This window comes from Netta rufina, assembly GCF_964035555.1.
Source record: "Netta rufina genome assembly, chromosome: 1".
Lineage (NCBI taxonomy): Eukaryota > Metazoa > Chordata > Aves > Anseriformes > Anatidae > Netta > Netta rufina.
Genome location: NC_140123.1, coordinates 45,062,987 through 45,081,572, shown reverse-complemented (window position 1 = coordinate 45,081,572; position 18,586 = coordinate 45,062,987). Strand labels below are relative to the sequence as shown.

General features: G+C 39.7%; 1 protein-coding gene across 1 annotated transcript; it reads left to right on the top strand.

The window, feature by feature from the left end:
• The first annotated feature begins 1,178 nt into the window (after window positions 1-1,178).
• On the top strand, window positions 1,179-18,108 carry EDNRB (endothelin receptor type B). Its single transcript, XM_084282392.1, has 8 exons — window positions 1,179-1,253; window positions 1,439-1,933; window positions 10,465-10,577; window positions 10,749-10,953; window positions 11,283-11,432; window positions 12,405-12,538; window positions 13,128-13,236; window positions 14,741-18,108. The coding sequence occupies exons 2-8, from the start codon at window positions 1,481-1,483 to the stop codon at window positions 14,870-14,872; spliced, it is 1,296 nt and encodes a 431-aa protein (XP_084138518.1). The 5' UTR covers window positions 1,179-1,253; window positions 1,439-1,480; the 3' UTR covers window positions 14,873-18,108.
• The last annotated feature ends 478 nt before the right edge of the window (window positions 18,109-18,586 follow it).

The following is an 18,586-nucleotide window of genomic DNA, read 5'->3' as shown; positions in this document are numbered from 1 at the left end:
GGTGTTTCCCCCCCCGGGCATGTCAATAATATAGGTGAGTGGGTCACTCTGTAATGAAGTGTTCACACATTCATGTTCTGCATATGCATGAAAAGATCGGGGAGCTTGTTCACAGATATGCTGGGAAACATCTTTAAATCTATTTTACTTAGATGTGCAGTTGTTTCCAGCCTCCTGAGGCAGTTCTCACTCTCCACAAGAGCCCGCACAAATCTCTCTGCTCCTTTTCTTACGCTTCACTGAAGGGCCCAATAACTGGGACGAGCTGGCTGAGATCAGATGCATTGCTCAAGCTGCCCAAAGCAACAACGAGATAACCGGGCTGGATTACTACTAGCCCGTGATGGACAAAACACTAGCGCTTATCTAAGGGCAGTATACGAAGTACCCCAGCTTGTAAAGTGATTTACATAGCGGCACCAGTCTCTCCGAAGTCTCAGCTTTCTGCAAGCAGCTCCTACAGCCCTGGATGTGCTGGGGGCTTGTTTGCAGGCAGGAATAAAACGCAGACACGGGGAAGGGTCTCGGGGAGGACAGCAGGGCAAACACCTCTTCGTCCCCGCAGGCGTCCCCTGGCAGTGACAAAATCTCCTTTAACAACCGCGTCGATTCGCCAATTGCTTGAAACCCCCCAAAACGTCTTCTCGCTGAGGCTGACACGCTCGACCTGCCCCAGGACGAGGAGGACGGGCTCCGAGAAGGGACGGCGGCGGCGGGGTACCGAGGTAGGGAACCCCTCGACCGGGGGGCGGCGTGAGGGGCGTCCCCAGCCCCGGCAGCCCTCGGAGCACCCCCGGCGGCAGCGGCCCCGAGCCCCGGGAGCTGCGGGGAGGGGAGGGGGGAGGAAAGGGGTGGGAAGGGGGTGCGCGGTAGGAGGCGGAGGGGAGGTGCGGGTGGGCGGAGGGCGCGGGTGGGGTCTGTCCGTGACGGATGGGCCAGCTGCAGGCCAATGTTTTAGAAAGGGGGGGGGGGCCGGCTCGGCTTTAGGCGGTGGGTTTGGCCGCGCTGCTGACAGCCGCTGGGGTCCCTCCGCAGGATCCCGACCCTCCTTCATTCCCTCCCTGCCTCCTTCCTTCCCTCCGGCCGCGGCCCGGGGCGCCCATCGCGGCGGCAGCCGGCCGGGGCGGGGAGCGACCGGCGGAGCGCGTTTCCCTCGCTCGGCAGCCACAGCCCCGCAGGCGGCGGGCGGGGAGGGAGGGAGGCTCGGCGAGGCTCGGGAGGCTCAGCGAGGAGAGGCGAGGCGAGGCTCGGGGGTGAGGAGCGGAGGGGGAACGCAGCGGGGTCCCCCCCCACCCCCGACGGGGCTTCCCCGCCCCAGCCTCCGCTCCGGTGCTGGGTGGCGGCACCCCCCCGGGGAAGGCACACACGGAGGCGACCACCCCCCTCTTATCTTCCCCTCTCCGGAGCTCACCCCCTGTCCCCTCTCTCCTCCGCGCAGGTCGGAGCTGACAGCCCGACGGGGGTCCGGCCGCGCCGCGCCATGCCCGCCGCCCTCCTGCTGCTGCTGCTGCTCGGCTGCCGCCCCGCCGCCGCCGCCGAGGGCAACGGAGTCTTGAGACCCCCGGGTCCCGGCCTGCAGGGCCCTCCGGGGGCCGCCGAGGCCGCCCCTCTGACGGCCGGGCCCCCCATGCCGCCCAACGCCTCCCGGGCGGCCGCGCTGCCCAAGGGCTTTGGGGGTGTGGGCGGCGGGCGGACCCGCTCGGCGTCGCCCCCCATGTGCACGGGGCAGACGGAGATCAAGGAGACTTTCAAGTACATCAACACGGTGGTGTCCTGCCTGGTCTTCGTCCTGGGCATCATCGGTAACTCCACGCTTCTGCGGATCATCTACAAGAACAAGTGCATGAGGAACGGCCCCAACATCCTCATCGCCAGCCTGGCCCTGGGTGACCTGCTGCACATCATCATCGACATCCCCATCAACGTCTACAAGGTGAGCTGGGGATGGGAAGGGCCCGGCAGAGGGCTCGGGGGTGCCTGCAAAAACCTCAGAGGGGGGCGAGCAGGTCGGATGTCCTCCCTCCCCCCCGATCCCTGCCCTGCCAGCTGGAAATGGGGCTGAGGTCTGCACTTAGGGGTGGTCAGGCTCCAAAAGCTGCATGGGAGCAGGTGCTTCAACCCAGGGATGAAGGACCTTCGCGGAGCAGGTCAATGCTCAGTGGGTACATTGCCTCTCTCCCTTTCCCGAGGAATGGAGGAGAGGCACTGAAGGCCGGCTTCTTCTGTGTCTGTGGGTGCTGCTCAGTGCTATGGGTTCTGCTGGGGCAGGGTCAGTTGTGTACTTCACATGGGCCCACACGGTCGCTGATGGCACAGGGGCTTTCAGACATCTCTTTAACATGTGAAGTGGTTGTGAGGTGTGATGCTCTCCTGAGCTGTGAACCCTTTCCCCAGTGTTGCAGCACGAGCAGCTAAGGGAGGGAGCCACACCTCCTGCTCTTGCACCCCTACTCCTTAACGTGGTAAGACTTGCTACAGGAGTATTATCTCGGTCTCATCTCTACCCAGCTTGAGCAGTCCATGTGTCCTTATGAATTCCTTGTGCATGTGAATCCAGCCTCTAGTTAGGATGAGCATTCCTGGGAGGGATGCTGGAAAAACAAGATACCTTCTGCCATAAAAATTTGCAGGCCAGGTTGCTGAATGCCCGTCAGTTATTGAGTAAAGTGAGCACAAGAGCCTTCACCTATTGCATCTTATATGTGCGGTTTTAAGCTCTGGGTTTTGTTACTTTTTTCTTCGGGGAAAAAAGTAACATTGAAAGTTCAGGTTTTGAGTTTAGTCTCTTGTATCTATAGTGATTATTCACAGAAGCTGCTGAAGTGGGAGAATACTGTATATCTATCCCGTTAAGTACGGAAGCATTACAAAGCAGGGAGTTTAAAACTCATCATGACAGTGTTAAACTCCTGAGCTAGGTAATTTGGATTACATGAGAGTCATTCATTTTGTAGTGTCAGTATTTTCCATGCTATATGTTTGTCATAGTTTTTTGAGAGGTGTGTGAGATTGAAATTTATGAAACAAAATACTTAAACTGTTTTGAAAAAGCATTTCTCTAAAATATATATTATTTTTTTCTTCTCAAAAAAAAAAAGTACATGGATAGCAGTTGCTCAGTACAAGACTTTGCAATCTCAGTGACACCGTTTTAAAATTAAATTAATGATAAAATGCAGTTATATGCCACAGTCCTTATCTTGATTGAATGTCATCAAGTATATCACCATGAGAAGGTTGGAGTGGGAGGAATAAAAGGTCAGACTGCAAGCTGATAAATATTATACCAGCTGCAAGTCTAAGATGTTTATTGTGTTAGCAGGAGAATTTTGGGAGCAGCACAATAGCTCTCAGGTGCTGAATGCTGCACTGCATCTTAATGAAGGGCCCGTAATAGAATTAATTCATTGGTTGGAATAGTGAGAGAAATACTTGCTCATTTAAAACAGGACTTTTGAATAAATGTCATTAAAATCAGCCTTTAAATATTGTTTGTTTAATCAAAATTAAGAATTGAATGCAATTTAAGGTGGTAACTTTTTTATCAATTATGCATCCACCCAGAAAGCAATGAGGGGCAATACTGCAAAGCAAACACAAGCTGGGTATAATCACCCAGCAGTGTGGGAAAAACAAAGGCTAGAGAGGCCTTCGTTTGTAAATCAAGTATAACAGTTGTAACTTGCAATTTGAAACAATTTCAAAATGAATGAAACAGATGTTCAGAATTGCTACCAGATCCTCAGTTAGACAGCTACATGAAATAGAGTGTGAAAGAATTTCTTCTGTTAAAAGAATGCCATCAGCTTACTCAACAACTCATGTAGTAGAAAGTATGGAAGTGCCTGTGAACACTTTCCAGACAGATCCAGAAGACAGAACTCAGAATTCACACTAGGAGCATATTTTTATTAGCTATTAAATGTGATAACTGCAAAAGATGTCCCTTGTGAGTATTTAAGTTAAGTGAGTAAGTAGCTGAAAAAATACACGAATGAACATTTAGATCACTCATTTGAGGGTATCTGAAGGGAAAAAAAAAATAATAATAAAAAAAAAAAAACAGATATTACGTATACTGTGAGATAAATGCAGTCCAATGTGTAATATGCCTATTAGTCCATTGAAGCTGGTAAATTTAGTGAATACTTTCTGTAGAAAATGTGAAGAATTGGAATTCTTCACACAATCAGCAAACAGGGTACAAAATTAGGGAAAAAGGAGTTGTGTCCTGGCAAGCTGAACATGGGAGACCTTTTCAGCTTTCAGGGTCCTGGCTTTGGCTGTACCCCCAGAATTGCAGAATGTGAAGTAGAGAAAAGCCTAAGACAATCATTCTTCAGTGTGCAACAAGATGCTTCGCCAAATTCCTGACAGTTGTAGCAAAAGTGTGAAGATGCTCTTATGCCTAGATCAGCTTCTTCACTGTGTCTTTGTTAATATGAGGCTGAAGTTCTTTAAGGTGTGAATGTAAGGAGCAGAAGGGTACAGTAGGAAATACTGTATTCCAGTGGTCAGCAAGCCTTTTATGTCCTCTTAATCTAAGGAAGATAGGAAGCAGTGGCCAACTGTCCTTCTGATTCCTCTGCAGTTCCAGAAGGCTTATACTTAGTTTCTCAAATTGTTAAAGGTGATAGCTCTCATGTGTCAGATGCCAAAACAACATCAAGACTGAAAACCCTAAACTTAATGTAGTTCCACAACATTTGGGTAGTCCTGTGCACAGCCAGGAGTTGGACTTGATGGTCCTTGTGGGTCCCTTCCATCTCAGGGTATTCTATGATTTCTATGGTTTCTATTATCTCTGCTTCTCATGTATATATCTGTAATAATAAAGGAACATATAATTTTAAAAGCTGTGATCAAATAATATAATACCCTGCTCTCTCTTCTGACATAAAAATATCTCTCTTTCTCTTGTTTTGTAATACTCATACTCATATATTAAATTCAATTTATTGTCATGTTCCAATAGATATTCAGCGGGGTAAAGAACATATCCTCTGCACACTTCTGTGTGGCTTTCTGAACTTCAGCTGTCAATTTGCTATGACACAAATGAATGAGGAATGTCTACCTGAAAATACTGTGACAGGTTCCTTTATCTCAGAGATAAAGAGAGAGTAGAGAAAATAAATGTCAGAGAAGGGACAAAAACTGGTCTTTATCCAAGCGAGTGATCAAAGGCCAAAGTCAGCTTTGTAGGCAATGATTTTTTTTCTATGATACATTTTAGGGATTACATAAAAATAGTTAAACATTATATAGCATTGTCAAGCATTGGTAAGATAAGAAAGAAACAGATTAGGGACTGCATACCACATGAGGACTTAAATCAGCCCCCTTGTTAATCCAGCTGTGTTCTGAAAAAAAAAAAGGCAGGGTTTCCATGGAAATGTCTTTGTGATGATATAACTCCTACAATGCAAGTACCTACAGGGCATAAGTCAAGGTTGCCTCCATCACGATAAGGCCAATTTTCCTAACTTTCCCCCAAAAGTAAAGCTGCTTGTCTTCAGAGAACATTGTTTCTGTTCTATTACAACACCTTGCCACCTGCCCTTTTGGTGTCAAAGAATATAACCATTTTTTAATGTGGGAAATGTGAACTATTTTCTTTTGTTCAACATCTGAACCATTTACTTGAGGTCTTTCAAAGTTCATCTTAGAATTTCTTACTTGAAGTTTATTAATCTATGACCATATAAAGTATGATGTTTAGTTGGCCTAAGATCATGGTCAGCAAATGCACTTGGCAAATACCTGAATTGTCCAGTGGAGGAACCTGCCTAGACTTTACAGACAATAGTGGCTAACTTTGTTCTGTAGTTAGATGGGAAAAGTCTATGCTGATGTCCCATATATGGAGTAGTAGAAATGCCTGTACATTGAAAGTGTAGTGTACACAAACAGTTTTCATGACAGATCTACAAGTCAGCATACATTAGACAACATCTACATAGATTTGTAAATTAATTTTTTCATTACATATACATTTGTTACTTATACATTCACTCAAAGATGCATGTGACAAATTTCAAAACAAGATTTCATCTTCTCTTAATTATTTAGCTTCACCCTGTGTTTATGCTTCCCTATCTGACAGCAGCACAGCTCAGCTTTCTTTCTTGTTACTTTTGATTCAGTCCTTTTACTGGGTTTGTGAGAGTGCAGAAACTTTTGACTTTGAGAAGACAGGATAAGGTTTCTGTCATTTTCAAGATGAATGTATGATATTGCTTCATCTTAATTCAGTATTAAAAAAAAAATAAAAGTTTGCAAGCAAAAGTTACTCATAAAGACACATCAAAAAGAAAATAATTATGTGCCTCATGTTAAGATGTACACTGCTTATTGGATAGATCAGTAAAATATTCTTAGCTTAGCTAGTGAAAGAGAAATAATTTTTTTATCTAAAGAGAGAATCCCACCCCGACATATGAATAAGTCCTAATTATTGTTAAACATTACTAAGTATTGCAATGTCTGACTCAGCCCTGACCGTAACCTTAATTTCCTGGGCAAACTCATTTTTGAGAAAGTTTACTCCTGTGAAATACTGAAAAATTCTTTATCTGCCAGCCATTTCATAAATATATTGAAAGAAATGTTGCTTATGAATTAGGTGTGCGATTGTATGTCTGATTTCTTGTGTAACTCTGCAGTTGATAAATATGAAAATCAAGTCCTATCATTGTGAACTAGGCTCACTGTGAATGCAGAGCTAGCAGGAAGTAAGAGTTCCTGCTTTGCATTTCCATGGGCATTCATTGCTTGGAACTAGGACACAGACATAAATAAGTGCACGCCTTGCTTCTTCTTCATGTCTGACTGTGGAAAGTCAACAATAGTGGGTTGAAGCCGTGGCATCAGCCCTCTCTGGCTGGTGGCCATAGCAGCTGAGCCATCAGGAGCAGCATATTGTCCTCACGTGCTAGCATATTCCAGCAGCAGATTGCTAACAAACCTGTCTTCCTACACAACCAAGAGGAAGCAGGGCAGGAATTGTAATTCACAGGTGTGTTTCTGAGTCACAATATCTCTTGGGGCTACTTTCATTACTGTGATGCTTTTACATCATCTCAGGCTCTGATCTGTGCCTAGTCTGAGAAGGAGTCTGCTAGGAGTCTGTCAGGTAGAAACAGTGCTATCACAATATAATTAGATCATTTCAGTATGAATTCACATCATTCTGCAATGTTTTCTTTCTTTTTACTCAATTTAATTTTCAACACGTTTCTGTGCCTTAGCTAAAACTTCACTCATGTAAAACAAATGACAATACAATACTGGAAAAGGTCAATCGGAATACAGCCAGTGGTAGACTTCTTTTGGCATTTTACTTCTGAAAACGCAACATTATTTTTCCTCTTTCCTGCCATTTGGCAGTACCTCATGACTCAAAGTCACTTGTCATTTCTAAGACTGCAGTCTCTTTGTACAGATACCCTGTTATGAATCATAAGAAAATAATTCTACCCATATGAAATTTTATTAGGCCACATCTGTACTTCAGTAAGAATAATCAATTGTTCTTGTCCACAAACACTTTGCAATGAATTTTTATTGAATACTTTATAAAGAATTTTCACGGTACCGTAAAGCACTGTTTTGAGGAGATGGCAATACAGAGTACAAATGAACAGAAGCATAGTTCAGTAGTTAAAATATTCTGCTTTTATTTTACTATCTATGTTTTCAAGCTTTTGCTGCAAAGCATATCATTAGCCACTTGCAATACCATGGTAGAGAAATTTGTGACTCATGCATTAAAATTCTCAAATTTCACAATACATCAGCTGCAAGAGATAAAGGACATGTTTTTCCAATCCAACAGACAGCTGTGTGTCCATTCTGCTCCTGATTTAAAAGCTGGATGAATGAAAGTAATATTTTGATGTGATGCTAAACCCAAATTAATGCACCCTTTCTCTCAGTAGAGCACATCCACTCATGTGCAGCCCAATTATAATCCAGCCATATGGCTTCCAAACTAGAGCTGGCTTAAATCCAGGCAGCTTGGAGCACAGGTGTGACCGTCTGCACCTGAGAGATAAGCATTAGTTCTGGGAAGTCTCATGTGTGGCTAAATTTTTATGATTTTAGTGCAGAGAGACAAGGGAGTGTTTTGTACAGACACCGGCTAGTTGTAGCTAAAATTTTTCAATAGGATGTGTTAACAAAAACTTGATCAATGTTCTGGGATTTTAGTTTGGTGAAGAGCAAAATACATAATTTAAAAATTTGTATACATATATCAGTTCTGGCTTAATATATACAAATGTACAATATACAATATATATTATAAACAAGTATACAATGTACTTGCTACTAAGATCTTGATTTCTATAGCAACTTGGTGTGTGGTAAGCTGGATGTTCACTGCCTGATTGATATTTATAAATTATTCCAGGTGTTGTTTGATTCGGTAGAGTGTATATTTAGAAAACCTGTGATTTTTCACATTGCAATCTTAACAGCAGTTTGTTACTATCACCTCCTTACAGCAATTAAAAAGAAGTCTTAAGGAGAGGCTTTACTGAAAATACTTTAATTACAGTCTGAGTTATTTTCCCACATCGCATAAGCAAAACATACTGTACAGTCCTTACAGCCTCCTCCCTGCTTCCTCTGTTTTATTGCTTTCCATGCAACTCTCAAGAAACATAAATCCTTAGAATTTATTTTTCTGCTTCATTTCTGCAGAAGCATTACACTCTTCATCTTACTTAAGTAGATCAATGTAGAAATAGATCAAAGCAGGTTTATGTTACAATTTTCCTACTGCTGCTCTTTCAAAGATCCCATTTCAGCATAGGACTAAAGCAGAGTTTTTGGAGGTATTCTGGTTCTTGAAAATACTGGTGGGGACTTCATAGGGATTTCTAAAAGCATATGCTCATGAAATGTTGTACTTAACTTCCTTTGTGTTAAAAGAAAATAAAATTATATTACTGTTTTTGAAAAATTGTCTGTCTTGGCCCATTTAACTGCTTATCCCTAGATGCATATAGACACGTTCTTGAGGGCTCTGCTGAACCAAACCAACATGAGCAGGCAATTCTGTGGCTATCTTCAATCATTTTGGACCTCAGCAGAATCTAACTATATGGTGATCTATTTCTTTTCTTACATTCCTCTTTAAAAAGATGATTGAGGAGATCTGAGATGAGGGAAAGATTTTGTAATCTTTTTTTTTTTTTTTTTTTTTTGGCAATTGCTTGAATTGTTCTTTCTTCTCCTTTTATATTTTGAACTCCTCTATCCACAATAGATCCAAGAGGCCCCAATTGAAGAAAGTTATGAAAAACAGATCCATAGAGATGGGCTTAGATAATGTAACTAATTACAGAAACTCAGAAGGTTTACTTTTGTATACAACAATTGCGACTATTTCTTGGCATAATCTCTATTCTGGAGGGCCTTGTTTTTATGAGGAATTGGAAGATTTGGCTGCTGCTGATGTATTTGAGCCATTAGAGCAGCTTGCAGCAGTACAAAGATTAAATATTTCTAAAATGCAGCTACAGGCAAACGGTTCATAGTGTCAGCCGCGAGGAAGTGCTTTCTGTGTCCAGTAAATCTTGTTCTCTAAATTAGCTATAGTGTACCACTAGGGATGTGATGGAAGATTTCCATGAAAGTGTAAGACCCAAACTGCCAACCTAAATCCAACCTAAAATTAATCCAGCCTGAGAATTATTGTGCTGTTTTCTTTCTTCCATAGCAGATACAGGTATATGCAGCTAGCTCTTTTGGTGTATTGTAATATAGATTATTGGAAAACTGATCAGTTGGTCAGTAAAGATTTTCAATGCAGGATGTATCTGATCTATCTTAATCTGAAGTAAATGAGATATTTACTTCAAATTAATTGGTTAGGTGTCAAGTGGAAGGAAGAGGTCCCACAGGAAGGCCCCTCCTTTCGTCACTAGATGGTCAGCTAAAAAATATGAGATGCATTGCCCTCCGGTGTTGCTTACTTTCTCAGCTGAGGGAGTCTAGACACCAAGCTTCAATTACACACCACCCCAGCTGTGCAGTTGTAGGCTTTGCCTCTGTTCTGATGAACCTCAAGTTACTTTCTCTTTTTCTAGTAAATGGAGAGTTACTTGCAACATTTAAGAAGCCATGAACACTCTTCCCAAGGGAGAGGGAAATCCCCACTTCTCAGTCACTTTTCACCATGAACACTGAGTTGGTGAAGCTGGAAGCAAAATGAGTGGAATTGTAGGGCTTGAAAAGTGAGGACTAAGCTCTTATGCTTATTCTTGCTCAGACAGGGACTGCCTGTGTTGCTACTGTCCTGTTTTTAGGACATGTACCTTAGAGACTACTTTGTAAGATGGCTCTAATTGACTTAAGTTTTATAAGCTGGAAAAGAAAAACAAGACTATTTTGCAGCTTTGTGAATTAATAAAAAAAATAAAAAGTTCCATTCTAATCTCTGTACTCTTTTCACAGCTACTTGCAGAGGACTGGCCCTTTGGTGTTGAAATGTGTAAATTAGTGCCCTTCATTCAAAAGGCATCAGTGGGCATCACAGTGTTGAGCTTGTGTGCCCTCAGTATAGACAGGTGAGAATGTTTTTTCATCAGACTCTATAATTTCTTTTAAATAAGAGCATTGGCTCAAATTCTCTTCTCCATTCAGCTGATGTGACACTAATAAGTTGAATTTAAGCCAATTAAACCAGATGGCTTTATATATATATATATCTAATCTGCAAATGCATGCTGTTGTTTCAGGTACCGAGCAGTAGCTTCTTGGAGTCGAATTAAAGGAATTGGAGTGCCAAAGTGGACTGCTGTTGAAATTGTACTGATCTGGGTTATATCAGTGGTATTAGCTGTTCCGGAAGCTATTGCATTTGACATGATTACGATGGAATACAGAGGAAAGGATCTCAGAATCTGCCTACTTCACCCCACACAAAAAACATCCTTTATGATGGTAAGACACTGAAATTTGTACCATAGCTCTCTAGAACAGTTCTATCATCTGTTCCAATGATCTGTGGATTGCAGTGTTCACAAGCATATATAAAACTTACTTGAACATAATGTTCAAATGAAATTCTGGCAAATTTCTGAAATACGTTGGTTAAAAGAACATTCAGAAAACTGTCCTTTTGTGGGTGTGGGGCATTTCATCTGTAATGTATGGATGCTTTTTAGAGACAGACTAACCAATTAGTTATAGTACACTTTTCAAAATGGTCAACATTAAACTCCTAACAATACTTTTTTGCTGTTGTGTTTTGTTCTGCTTTTCCCTTCTAGTTTTACAAGCAAGCTAAAGACTGGTGGTTGTTCAGCTTTTACTTCTGTTTGCCACTGGCTATCACAGCACTTTTCTACACTCTCATGACCTGTGAAATGTTACGAAAGAAAAGTGGGATGCAGATTGCTTTAAATGATCACTTAAAACAGGTAAAAATTTATCCCTGACAACTTTGCTGATAGTAATACCTTTACTGACTCTACTGCCACATCATTCTCTTGTTATTTTATGAAAAATTCAAAATAATTGCTAAGAAGTACTTCCCTAGCAGTGGTGCCAATGACCTTGCATATATATCAGAGCCATCAGAAATCTAAGACATTTACTGACAATCACAAGACACTTTTTCTCATTTGGTGTTAATCCTTCAGACTTTATAGGTTTTGTTTCTTCTTTATAATAATGAGAGATGGATATTTTGTAATTAAAACTAAGATCATACTGTAATATAGAAACCGGTGCTGTAAAGTTGTTAATTGTTTTGAATTAATTTCATGCCAAACTGTAGTGAGGTTAGCAGTGTATCAGAACAAAACACATTCCAAAATACATTCCAAGTTAGGAGTGCACCAGAGGGAAACATCAAATGTCATTAATTTAATTCTACTAAGGCAGAATTAAACTACATTAGTACATATATATGTGTTTCTTCCTTTCCTAATAGCCTTTTAGTTTGCATGCTAATTTGCAATGGTAGTGTAAATAAGTGTAATCATCTTACCTTGATAAAGCTGTAATTTAAATCTCTTGGGACCTTTAAAGTAAGGCCTGAGATCAAAGCACAAGAAAATGCAGTTGTAAACAAGTTGTCATTTGAAAGTGATTAGGCAGATGACTATCTTCCACATTTTAATTTAAATGACTGTTTTTGTGTTTGCCATTTTTCATATTATTACTCATACTTCTGTAAATTAGAGATATGGAGAATTGGTGGAATACATCTAAAACAATAGAAAAGATTAAGTACATATTCAAAGAAAATAAGTTACTCTGATGTTCTCTTAACTCCTATTATGATAGGGTTTTTATTTTGTTTATTAAACATTTGGATATTAGAAGGCAACAACAATCAAGAGAGAGACAGAAACTGTAATGATGTTCTTTCCAATTTTCATTTTCAGAGACGTGAGGTGGCCAAGACTGTGTTCTGCCTGGTACTTGTTTTTGCTTTGTGTTGGCTCCCTCTTCACTTAAGCAGAATATTGAAACTCACTATTTATGATCAAAAGGACCCAAATAGATGTGAACTTTTAAGGTGAGACTATAAACAGAAAATACCTATGTGCTGCTGGCATGCTCCATAAGCATACTTGGATCTCCTAATGAACTAACTTGTTCTGTATGCCTGAAGTTGTCTCTGCTTTCTCATCTAGTACATTCTGGTTTCACTCTGGTAGCAGACTTGGGAAATTATGAGGAAGCCCACGAACAGAGGGCTTCTGTCCTGTTTGCCTGGTCTTCTTCCTCATCCCTTTTGGGACCGATGTTCTATCTTCTGGTGTTATGTGGATATAGGGGGGAGATTCTGTCCCCATTTTCCCTTTCAGCTGAACAGCTAGGATTAAAACTGTGAAGAAAACCTCACAAATCTTTGCTCTCACAAGTTATGATGATTAGATCTTCTGAAACTACTTTCATAAGAATGGTCTACTGATTCAAACCTTATTATTTTGCACGGTTGTTACTTTCATAAGTTAATTCTATTGATGGAGGTCCATTTACTGCTACATTTAATAGATCATCTTTGTTGAGTAAAGCTGAATCTAGTTTTCATAACTGTAAACCTCCACTAAGCCTTTTCAGAGAAAATGTGAAGAATCTCACTAACTTTAATTTCCACACAGCTTTTTTCTTGTGATGGATTACATCGGCATTAACATGGCTTCACTGAATTCCTGCATCAATCCAATTGCTCTGTATTTGGTGAGCAAGAGATTCCAAAATTGCTTTAAGGTAAGAGACTGTTGAGAGCTACACCTCTGGTTAAAAGACAATGTCAGCAGTAAAATGCATTCCATAACACAGAGAGTGTTTTAAATGTTCATTAAATTTTACTTTAAAGTTATGATAAGTATTTCCTCCCTTTCCTGATGAAGCTATGTAGAAAGGTATTAAAGCTTTATAGGGACTAAAAGAGAAAGCAAAAGAGAGAAGCATAAAATAAAGCTTGCTGGTATCATGCTCATCAGGCTACATCACTTCCTGACTGGACCTGGCATGTGGCCATTTTGAGAGCCCTGACAAAGCAGGCTCAGTCTGCTCTGCAGAGATTCACGTAGCCATATCCTCTGCAACCCGACAGGGAGGGCACTGACCACATATTCCTCACATCCTGACTGAGCAGTTGAGTCAGTAGGCACTTAATTAACAAAGAGGGTACACGTATTCCCTTGTGCCTTTCCAACACCAAGCGACACACCTGCTCAGAGTTTTAACTTGGTTTAGGTGAATAGCCCCCTGACACTCATTCTCCATATACGATTTGAGCCTCTGGATTACAGTCCATCTCCCAGCAGTACTACAGCCTTCTAGCCACCTCGATCTATCATGTTTGCTTGGAAAATGTGTAGTTGGTGCTCAGCAGCACCAAACAGCACCAGTGTACTTGGAGCTTTTTTGAGGCCCCTAATTGTCCTCAGACACTGTATTGGGGTTCTTACATTACCACACACAAATTCGTAGACTTTTCTTTTGTTAAGAATGTTAACAGTTGACCATTGCTAGGCTTAGTGCCTAGTTGTGCAACTTGTTTACTGTCTGCATCTTTCAGTTGGATATCAGTCAGCTCTACATCTAGTAGCACTGTGATATCTCCCTCATAATTATAACAGCACATTACTGAAGCTTTAATGTTGGTCTCATCTTCCCTGTCTACATTGCTGGAAACTGAAAGAATCACTGGGTCTAAACACACAGCAGATCAAGCCTCAAGTGTGGAAACAAGTGGGCATGGGGAGAGAAGTCCATGGTAAAAACCTGACATGATTTTGAGCACCCAAAGCCAGTCCATAGCATCAGCAAAAGGACTGAAGTGCATCTAGTAAACTGTGTGTGGCTTTTCACTATTCTACTGAGTTCTTGTTGTTTTCTTTCCTCCTCTAAAAATGAACTAAACAGCATCTCACTCCAGAAGTATAGATTATTGAGTATAATTTTTACAAGAAAGATTATCAAAAAAAGGACAAAAAGAAGTCTCATTTCATTTTGAGATGCATTTAAACATTTCTCTTCCTGCCGTCCAGCACTCAGGATGCTAACGGGATATCCCACTGGGTAGTTGCCACTTGAGCAATGCAGAGCATAGCCTTGTTTCTTTGCTTATGCTGCAATGCCAAAATAGCATCTTTCATGCTTTCCATTTCCTACTGTACCACTGAAGAAGGTCAGTGTTTTGGTGCATTTTGCAACATGTGAAAAACAAAATGATGCAAAATATTTATTCTTTTTATTTTTACAGTCATGTTTGTGTTGCTGGTGCCAGTCCAAAGATCTGTTGTCCCTGGAGGAAAGGCAGTCCTGTTTAAAGTTCAAAGCTAATGACCACGGATATGATAACTTCCGCTCCAGTAACAAGTACAGCTCTTCATAAAAACAGGCATAAAAGGTATATTCTCTTACATTAATGCTGGTGCCTTTTTAAGTAAAAGTGGCAATTACTTTTAATGAAATGGTAACATTTAGAAAACTCTAGTTTTGCGTTTGCACAAAACCAAAAGAATATCATTAAAAAAAAAAAAAAAAAGTGAAATCTGTGCAACTCTCAAAGTCATGGACATTTACAAAACTCTAATCTATAGAACATGAGGAAAAGCATAAAAAGTCATTGTTAGCACTTGAATACTTCTGAATCAGCACTTCCAAATGATCCCCATTTCCTGTATATTAAACCGTCATTTGTATTCACTGTAACAGTTGTAGGAACTGGAGTCACGGTAATTACTAAGCAGTATAATGTAACTTTAATTGGATCAAAGCCAGTATTATTATATAACTCAATATATTATCTTTTATAAAGCAAATTAACCACCATCACTATTGTTTTGTTTTGTTTTTAAAATAAAACCTGAGATATGTTGTAATGCGAGTTTAAATGTAAAAAAGTAGAATTTATCAGGGTTTTATAGAGGTAGATAATGAAATATTAAAGGATGCAGTCAAGTTGAAAGTGCATTTCACTCTGATGATTGTTTTTACCTACTGTTGTTGGAAGGAACTTCCAAGACCTCTATAAATACCATTCTGTAGCCACTTCACTTGTTCAGTGCATTTGGCAGCACTTGGGTATGGTCCATTTCACTGTTTCCATGTTATTTGTGTTTAATGGCAGCAGAGGAGAGGAGAGAGGGAAAAAAAAAAAAAAAAAAAAAAAAAGGAAAAAATGTAGAGTAATAAAACCATAGAAGCAATGGCTAGTATTGAAAACTAGTTATTTTTAATTGAAAACAAAATGATTCTATCCCGTGTAAACAATGGGCATTCAGGAGCCCTGACAGCTTTCTCAGGATACATTTGTGACAATTTACAACTGTTTTTTTGCAATCTGTATACTGTCCTGAGGCAAAATCCTTCAGAAACAGCAGGTTGAAAAAAATGTAACAAAGCAAAACATTGGGAGAATTTGAATATTTGTTTTCATACAGATTTAAATTTTGATAAAGAAAAGTAATTCACAAACTGTACTTCTAAAGAACAGTACTATGTAGCACACTTGTCTTGATTCTGTTTTAAAATATTCTACTTCTGTAGTGCCGTATTTATGGGCTTAAGAAGATGTGTGATAAGTTTCTGCTTCTGTAAATAGTTTAGTGAAGCTTGATTAATTATAAAGTATTAAAATATGGGCAGGACCCTATAAGAAAGCAGAAAGATAAAAATGCCTGTAGTAAACACTATGTGTATTGCCAGGAGCAATGCACATTTTGTATATACATGACAGGTCATTCTTTGGCTTTTCATTTCCTACGAATTTGTTGCAGATGTCCCCAAAGACTTATTAACATATTTTGTGCACTAAGGCATGAGGTTTTTTTTTGTTTGTTTTGTTTTTAAGAAAAGACATGTTTTCAATAGGCGTGGTATTTTATTGTAATAAAAGTATTTATCAAAACTCAGGATTTTTTTTTTTAATTTCCAAATTTCGCATGTAATTTTTATCTTTTTTCCAGCGTTAATTAACTTCACTTTTTAAAAATTTTTTATCTTCCATGAAGTGCCTTAAATATACTCAAGATGAAAACAGTTTTTCTAAAATGTTCAGCTGATATTGCCTTGGTTGGGGTTCATCTCAGCTGACTTGAGGTAGCTTACACCTTGCAGACAACCGAAAATAGGAGAGGTGAACTCCATCCCTGGTGTTGCCCCATCAACAGCTAGTAAGTCTATGCCTGTAAAAACAAACTGAGGATGTATGCACATGCATTTGGGCATGTGTAAGTGTGTATTTGTGTGTGTGTACATGCAAGTGTGTATGTTTTCTGCCATTAGGTTGCTATTACTATCTTTCTCTGCAACACATACACCCAACTGCTATAATGCTGAACCTTTGAAGAACAAAACTTCTAATACATTTATACATTTATATTTATAAAATATTTTTATTTTAACTTTTGTGATAACTTTCTCATGGGAAACCATGAATATCACTTCACTTCACCACATCTACAGCTATTTCTGTGAAATGCATTTCATCTGTTAAGAATGGATAATCAGTTAAAACCTAAGTTTGATGCTGGTCAGTGTTATTTTCATCAAGTTTTATATCATTACAATATTGTACATGTATATTATTGTTAATTTTTATTTAAAATATAGGTGTTGTATTGGCAAGTGTGTAACATTTTTTATTTTTCCTGGACTAACTCTTTGTTAGGATGAGTTCTGCTAAGTCAGACATTTAAGTTTTGCAAATAAAAACCATATATGCTGCCCAATTTTTGGAGTAATATATACAGATTAGCACACTTTTTGTCTTTTTTTGGCAGTATTTTTCAAAGCAGTATTTTTACTGAAGGTATAATTTTCTTTAATAATTTTTTCAAAAATTCTACTTCCATATACTGAAAAGAATACACAGGAGAGCTCAAATGCATTTGTGTTCTAAATAATATTAAACCTTCAATAGTGAAAACTGACATTTCATAAAGTCCTCAGTACAACTCTATTCCTATGTCCACTGAAATCAAGGAATGTTTAACATTCATTTCAGTTTAACATTCAATTGGAGCAGAATTAGAACACAAGAGCTTTTTAAAATACTGAGCTGAAATGTGCTGCCTTTAATAAAAATAAATAAATATAAATAAAAATAAAAAAGCTAACTACTCTCTTCTTTTTTTGTATGAGGGAGTTGAAAATTTAGGAAGAGAAAGGGTAAAATCAGCTGTTGGTGTAAAACAGCCTGCGCAAAGCTCATTTCAGCCTCAGATAGAAGGTCACGGGTAACAGGACTGCAGAGAGGCACTCGCATCTTTGCAGGAGTTCAATCTTGTGTGACAGTCATCGGTCCCAATAGCCTGAAGAGCTGATATATTATGAAAACAAACTTGAAAGAAACTACAACACAACTCTGTATTTTGGCCCTCAGAGGGTAGCTTGATTTTACTTCTTCTGGCACTCTGAATTCTGCCTGCATACAGCTGTCACAGAGTTAAGAGAGGGGATTTCAGTCTCAGTGGTCTGAATTGATACACTGACAGCATACCTCAGAGAATCAAATGGAAAAGTCAGTAGTTATAGAGCATCTACTGTGAGCTTTGGTATTTCACTGTCCTGACCAGCTCTTAATTGGTTATAACACAGTTGGCTTAGCAAGAGAAGGTTGTTTGTACTGGAATAATGTTAAAAGAATTTTTTTATTGTTCTGTATAGCTGTGTAAAATAATTTTATATGTCATTTTCTGTGGTCACTCAAACTAGAAACCTCTTTGGTTCAGACAATGTAAGAAAACTAAATTACCAATAAAATATTCAAAATTTTCATTCATTAAAAAAAATAAAATAAAAGTCTGACTTTTTTTTCTTCTCTGGGATCTCATTTAGTGATTTAACTGACAGGTAAAAATGAGGTAAGCATTTCAGAATTAAAAGTTAAAGTCTTTGGTCAGGATAGCTTTATACAGCTTGTTGAAAACTGGAAAGAGTTCAGACTTGCATACGCATTGCAAAATTGTCTGTTTGTTGGAACAATCAGTCATGCCTATCTTTGCTCTGCTTGTTTTTGCTCAAAATGCCAGTTGCAATCTCTTCTCTACACACCCATATATAGTCAGAAATCCTCCTGTGTTAGGGACATAACAGAAAAAAA

Bases quoted from the DNA above. Each gene is read 5' to 3' on its own strand.
- EDNRB (XM_084282392.1), top strand. From the start codon at position 1,481: ATGCCCGCCGCCCTCCTGCTGCTGCTGCTGCTCGGCTGCCGCCCCGCC. The intron at 11,433-12,404 runs GTAAAAATTTAT...TTTCATTTTCAG, and splicing joins TAAATGATCACTTAAAACAG to AGACGTGAGGTGGCCAAGAC. The intron at 12,539-13,127 runs GTGAGACTATAA...ATTTCCACACAG, and splicing joins AATAGATGTGAACTTTTAAG to CTTTTTTCTTGTGATGGATT.